At 44.1% G+C, this 6,000-nt stretch overlaps 1 protein-coding gene across 1 annotated transcript in view; it reads left to right on the top strand.

The window, feature by feature from the left end:
- Positions 1 to 730: 730 nt before the first annotated feature.
- Positions 731 to 6,000, top strand: part of LOC106591674 (ephrin type-A receptor 4a) — a gene marked incomplete at its 5' end in the record, with an annotated part of 69,918 nt that continues 64,648 nt past the window's right edge. Inside the window, 2 exons of the mRNA XM_045714015.1 lie at positions 731 to 1,046; positions 4,699 to 4,884. Of these exons, the coding sequence (XP_045569971.1) occupies positions 731 to 1,046; positions 4,699 to 4,884 (502 nt within the window). The remainder of the gene's footprint in view (positions 1,047 to 4,698; positions 4,885 to 6,000) is intronic.

Raw genomic sequence — 6,000 nt, 5'->3', positions numbered from 1 at the left:
ATGTAGCCAGACAGGAAGCTCCCCTCTACCTGTAATGTGTCTGTAATGTAGCCAGACAGGAAGCTCTACCTGCCGTCATCCACTGTGTCTGTAATGTAGCCAGACAGGAAGCTCTACCTGCCGTCGTCCACTGTGTCTGTAATGTAGCCAGACAGGAAGCTCTACCTGAGAAGTGTCTGTAATGTAGCCAGACAGGAAGCTCTACCTGAGAAGTGTCTGTAATGTAGCCAGACAGGAAGCTCTACCTGATATGTGTCTGTAATGTAGCCAGACAGGAAGCTCTACCTGACATCATCCACTCTGTCTGTAATGTAGCCAGACAGGAAGCTCCCCTCTACCTGACGTCGTCCACTGTGTCTGTAATGTAGCCAGACAGGAAGGTCCCCTCTACCTGACGTCGTCCACTGTGTCTGTAATGTAGCCAGACAGGAAGGTCCCCTCATCGTCCACTGTGTCTGTAATGTAGCCAGACAGGAAGGTCCCCTCATCGTCCACTGTGTCTGTAATGTAGCCAGACAGGAAGCTCTACCTGACGTTGTCCACTGTGTCCGTAATGTAGCCAGACAGGAAGCTCTACCTGACGTCGTCCACTGTGTCTGTAATGTAGCCAGACAGGAAGCTCTTCCTGACATCGTCCACTGTGTCTGTAATGTAGCCAGACAGGAGGCTCTACCTGACGTAGTCCACTGTGTCTGTAATGTAGCCAGACAGGAAGCTCCCCTCTACCTGACATGTCTGTAATGTAGCCAGACAGGAAGCTCTACCTGACATCGTCCACTGTGTCTGTAATGTAGCCAGACAGGAAGCTCCCCTCCACCTGACGTCGTCCACTGTGTCTCTCTCCTGGTCCAGGTGTCAGAGTTTCATCAAGGCTAAGAGGAAGTCAGACGATAAGAGGAGGGATCGCTTCCAGAACGTACTTCCTGTCCCTGGTATCAAGACGTATGTGGATCCTGACACATACGAAGACCCAACACAGGCTGTCCACGAGTTCACCAAGGAGATAGATCCTTCTAGAATACGCATCGAGAGGGTGATAGGAGCAGGTACTGAGACGCACACACACACACACACGCGCACGCACACACACGCACACACGCACACACACACACATGCAAGCAAGCATGCACACTGTAGTTATATAGGATGGTGTCTATAGACAGTAGTTATATAGGATGGTGTGTATAGACAGTAGTTATATAGGATGGTGTGTATAGACAATATAGACAGTAGTTATATAGGATGGTGTGTATAGACAGTAGTTAAGTGCCGGCTACCTGCAGCCGAGGCGGCAGGTTGCCTAGTGGTTAGAGTGTAGAGGCGGCAGGGTAGCCTAGTGGTTAGAGCATTGGACCAGTAACCGAAATGTTGCAACATCGAATCCCCGAGCTGACAAGGTAAAAATCTGTCGTTCTGCCCCCTGAACAAGGCAGTTAACCCCACTGTTCCATCATTGAAAATAAGAATTTGTTCTTAAAACTTCTCTGGGCTAGCTGAGACGTGACCGTCCCACACTATTCAACAGCCAGTGAAATAGCATGGCACGAAATAAAAAACAGCAAAAATCTCAGAATTTCATTTTCTCAAACATATGACTATTTTACACCATTTTAAAGATAAACTTCTCGTTAATCCAACCACATTGTCCGATTTCAAAAAGGCTTTACAGCGAAAGCAAAACATTAAATTATGTTAGGAGAGTACATAGACAAAAATAATCACACAGCCATTTTCCAAGCAAGGACATGTGTCAATAAAACCCAAAACACAGCTAAATGAAGCACTAACCTTTGACGATCTTCATCAGATGACACTCCTAGGACATCATGTTACACAATACATATATTTTTTGTTTGTTAAAGTTCATATTTATATCCAAAAACAGCATTTTACATTGGCGCGTGATGTTCAGAAAATGTATTCCTAACAAAACGTCCGGTGAATATGCACATCAATTTACAAAAACACTCATCATAAACGTTGACAAAAAACATAACAATTATTGTAAGGATTATAGATACAGTACTCCTTTATGCAACCGCTGTGTCAGATTTTAAAATAGCTTTACGGAGAAAGCACATTTTTCAATATTCTGAGTACATAGCTCGCCATCACAGCAAGCTATACAGACACCCGCCAAGTTCGGGGTCACCTAACGTAACGGTTGTCGTTGGGAATAGAGGACCAAAACGCAGCAGGAATGTGGATGCTCATCTTGTATTTATTTTAAATAATGAGAACACCAAAATAACAAACGAAGAATGCACGAACAACAAAAGTCTTGTCATGCTCACACATGCAAAACAAGAAACAATCTCCCACAACACTACACCAAACAATTACCCATATATAGGACTCTCAATCAGAGGCAACGAGAAAGCACCTGCCTCCAATTGAGAGTCCAACCCCCCATTAACCTACACATAGAAATACCACAAACCAGAAAGAACATAGAAATACAAAACATAGAACATAGACCAAAACCCGGAAATAATAAATCAAACACCCTACTACATAAATCACCACCCCGAACCACATAAAACAAATACCCTCTGCCACGTCCTGACCAAAATAAAAAACAAATACTCCCTCTACTGGTCAGAATTAGTATTATAAATATTCTCTTACCTTTGCTGATCTTTATCAGAATGCACTCCCAGGACTGCTACTTCCACAAGAAATGTTGTTTTTGTTCGAAATAATCCATATTTATGTCCAAATACCTCCGTTTTGTTCGTGCGTACAGAGCACTATCCAAAGGCATAACGCACGAGTGCGGTACCAGAGACGAAAAGTCAAAATGTTCCATTACCGTACTTAGAAGCATGTCAAACGCTGTTTAAAAATCAATCTTTATGGTATTTTGAACGTAAAATTGCGATAATATTCCAACCGGACAATAGCATATTCATTCAAGCAGAAAAAGAAGGAACGGCGCACTCGCGGGATAGCGCATTCTCAATCCCTTTGTCCCCAGGCAGTCCACTGATTGACTGAGCTCCTTTTCTCTGCCCGGTTACAGGAGACGGATGAAAAAACTTTCTGAAGGCTTTTGATGGAAGCCTTAGGAAGTGCAACGTGACCCCACAGACACTGTAGTTTCGATAGGGATTAGAAAGAAGAACTACAATTCTCAGATCTTCCACTTCCTGGTTGAATTTTTCTCAGGTTTTTGCCTGCCATATGAGTTCTGTTATACTCACAGACACCATTCAAACAGTTTTAGAAACTTCAAAGTGTTTTCTATCCAAATTTACTAATAATATGCATATTCTAGTTTCTGGGCCATAGTAGTAACCAGTTTAGTTTGGGTACGTTTTTCATCCGGCCGTGAAAATACTGCCCCCTACACCTTGACAGGTTAACTGACTAGCTAAATAAAGGTAAAATAATTTTTAAAAACGGAGGCTTTCCCTCAGCAGTGGAATGTCATTGAGGGTTTCCCTCAGCAGTGGAATGTTATTGAGGGTTTCCCCCAGCAGTGAGGGTTTCCCCCAGCAGTGGAATGTCATTGAGGGTTTCCCCCAGCAGTGGAATGTTATTGAGGGTTTCCCCCAGCAGTGGAATGTTATTGAGGGTTTCCCTCAGCAGTGAGGGTTTCCCCCAGCAGTGAGGGTTTCCCCCAGCAGTGCAATGTTATTGAGGGTTTCCCCCAGCAGTGGAATGTCATTGTGGGTTTCCCCCAGCAGTGGAATGTTATTGAGGGTTTCCCCCAGCAGTGAGGGTTTCCCCCAGCAGTGGAATGTTATTGAGGGTTTCCCCCAGCAGTGAGGGTTTCCCCCCAGCAGTGGAATGTTACTGAGGGTTTCCCCCAGCAGTGGAATGTCATTGAGGGTTTCCCCCAGCAGTGGAATGTCATTGAGGGTTTCCCCCAGCAGTGAGGGTTTCCCCCAGCAGTGGAATGTTATTGAGGGTCACCCCCAGCAGTGAGGGTTTCCCCCATCAGTGAGGGTTACCCCCCAGCAGTGGAATGTTAGTGAGGGTTTCCCCCAGCAGTGGAATGTTATTGAGGGTTACCCCCAGCAGTGAGGGTTTCCCCCAGCAGTGAGGGTTACCCCCCAGCAGTGGAATGTTAGTGAGGGTTTCCCCCCAGTCCCAATCCTGGAGTTTTCAGTAACGTGACTGCCATCTGCTGGTCACTGTGTCTACGTGTAGCTAGTCATCACTGTGTCTACGTGTAGCTAGTCATCACTGTGTCTACGTGTAGCTAGTCATCACTGTGTCTACGTGTAGCTAGTCATCACTGTGTCTACGTGTAGCTAGTCATCACTGTGTCTACGTGTAGCTAGTCATCACTGTGTCTACGTGTAGCTAGTCATCACTGTGTGGTGAAAGTAGTAGATTCAGCACTCAGATCATTGGTGAGCTTCACCAGCAGGGGGAATCTTCCAACTGGACTGTCTTCAGTCTAACTTCGGCACTATAGACAGTGACTTGGCCTAAATCAATGAGGTTCTGCTTGCTCATGCTTGGTGTGTCGACTGACTGATTTTCAAAATAAAGGTTTACTTCCTATAACTGATATGTGGTTGGTTGATTTCTCCTACTAAACCTTATAGTTTGATTAATGCACTGGCTGTAAGTGGCCCTGGATAAGAGTCTGCTAAATGACTCACATGTTGGTGTGTGTGTGTGTGTGTGTGTGTGTGTGTGTGTGTGTGTGTGTGTGTGTGTGTGTGTGTACCTGTCCTCTTCCAGGTGAGTTTGGGGAGGTGTGCAGTGGGCGTCTACGTACCCCAGGTGAGAAGGAGATCCCGGTGGCCATTAAGACCCTTAAGGGGGGCTACGTGGAGCGCCAGAGAAGAGACTTCCTCAGAGAGGCCTCCATCATGGGACAGTTTGACGACCCCAACATCATACGGCTGGAAGGAGTGGTCACCAAGAGTAAGAGAATCCTTCTGTCTGGATCAGCGTAGTCTAGAACATGGGAGAAATAACAAGCTCCGTTAAAGTAAACTGTAGTGTGGGTCCAGCACTGAGCCTTGTGGAACACCGTAATTAACGTTTTTTGATTTTAAATGATTAAGTTCTTTTTCAGAGGCGGTTTCAGACGGGTTAACCTCTATGGGCTATGTGGGACGCAAGCGTCCCACCCCTGGTACACCCAATCAACAACAGGTGAAATATCAAGACCGCCAAATTTGAAAACAATTAAATGTCATAATTCAAATTTCTCAAACATACAACTATCTTACACCCTTTGAAAGAAACATCTCCTTAATCTAACCACGTTGTCCGATTTCAAAAAGGCTTTAAGGCAAAAGCATAAAGTTAGATTATCTTAGGAGAGTACATTGACAATAGCTGTGTGTAATGTTTTGTCAATTCAAAGAAAGGCGTCACCAAAAGCAGAAAACCAGCTAAAATGATGCACTAACCTTTGACAATCTCCATCAGATGACACTCCTAGGACATTATGTTAGACAATGCATGCATTTTTTGTTCTATCAAGTTCATATTTATATCCAAAAACAGCGTTTTACTATGGCGTTGATGTTGAGGAAATCGTTTCCCTCCAATAACCGCCAGTCAAGCAGCACAACAAATTAAATAATTACTATTCGAAAACATTGGTAAAATATTATATTGTCATTCAAAGAATTATAGATTTACATCTCTTGAACGCAACCGGATTGCCAGATTTAAAAATAACCTTACTGGGAAATCACACTTTGCAATAATCTGAGCACTGCGCCCAGAAAAATACGCTTTGCGATACAGACTAACCGCCATGTTGGAGAGATCTAAAATCGAAAATACTATGTAAATAATCCATTACCTTTGATTCTCTTCATCAGATGTCACTTCCAGGAATCCCAGGTCCATAACAAATGTAGTTTTGTTCGAAAAAGCTCATAATTTATGTCCAAAAAGCTCCGTGTTGTTAGCACATGATCCATGCCAGCCGGACTTCTCGTCATGAACGAGGGGAAAAAAAATATTTACGTTCGTTCAAACATGTCAAACGTTGTATAGCATAAATCATTAGTGCCTTTTTTA

Source organism: Salmo salar, unplaced genomic scaffold, assembly GCF_905237065.1.
Source record: "Salmo salar unplaced genomic scaffold, Ssal_v3.1, whole genome shotgun sequence".
NCBI classification, from domain to species: Eukaryota; Metazoa; Chordata; class Actinopteri; order Salmoniformes; family Salmonidae; genus Salmo; species Salmo salar.
The sequence above is the reverse complement of the archived record's forward strand: the minus strand, read 5'-3'. Positions and strand labels throughout refer to the sequence as shown.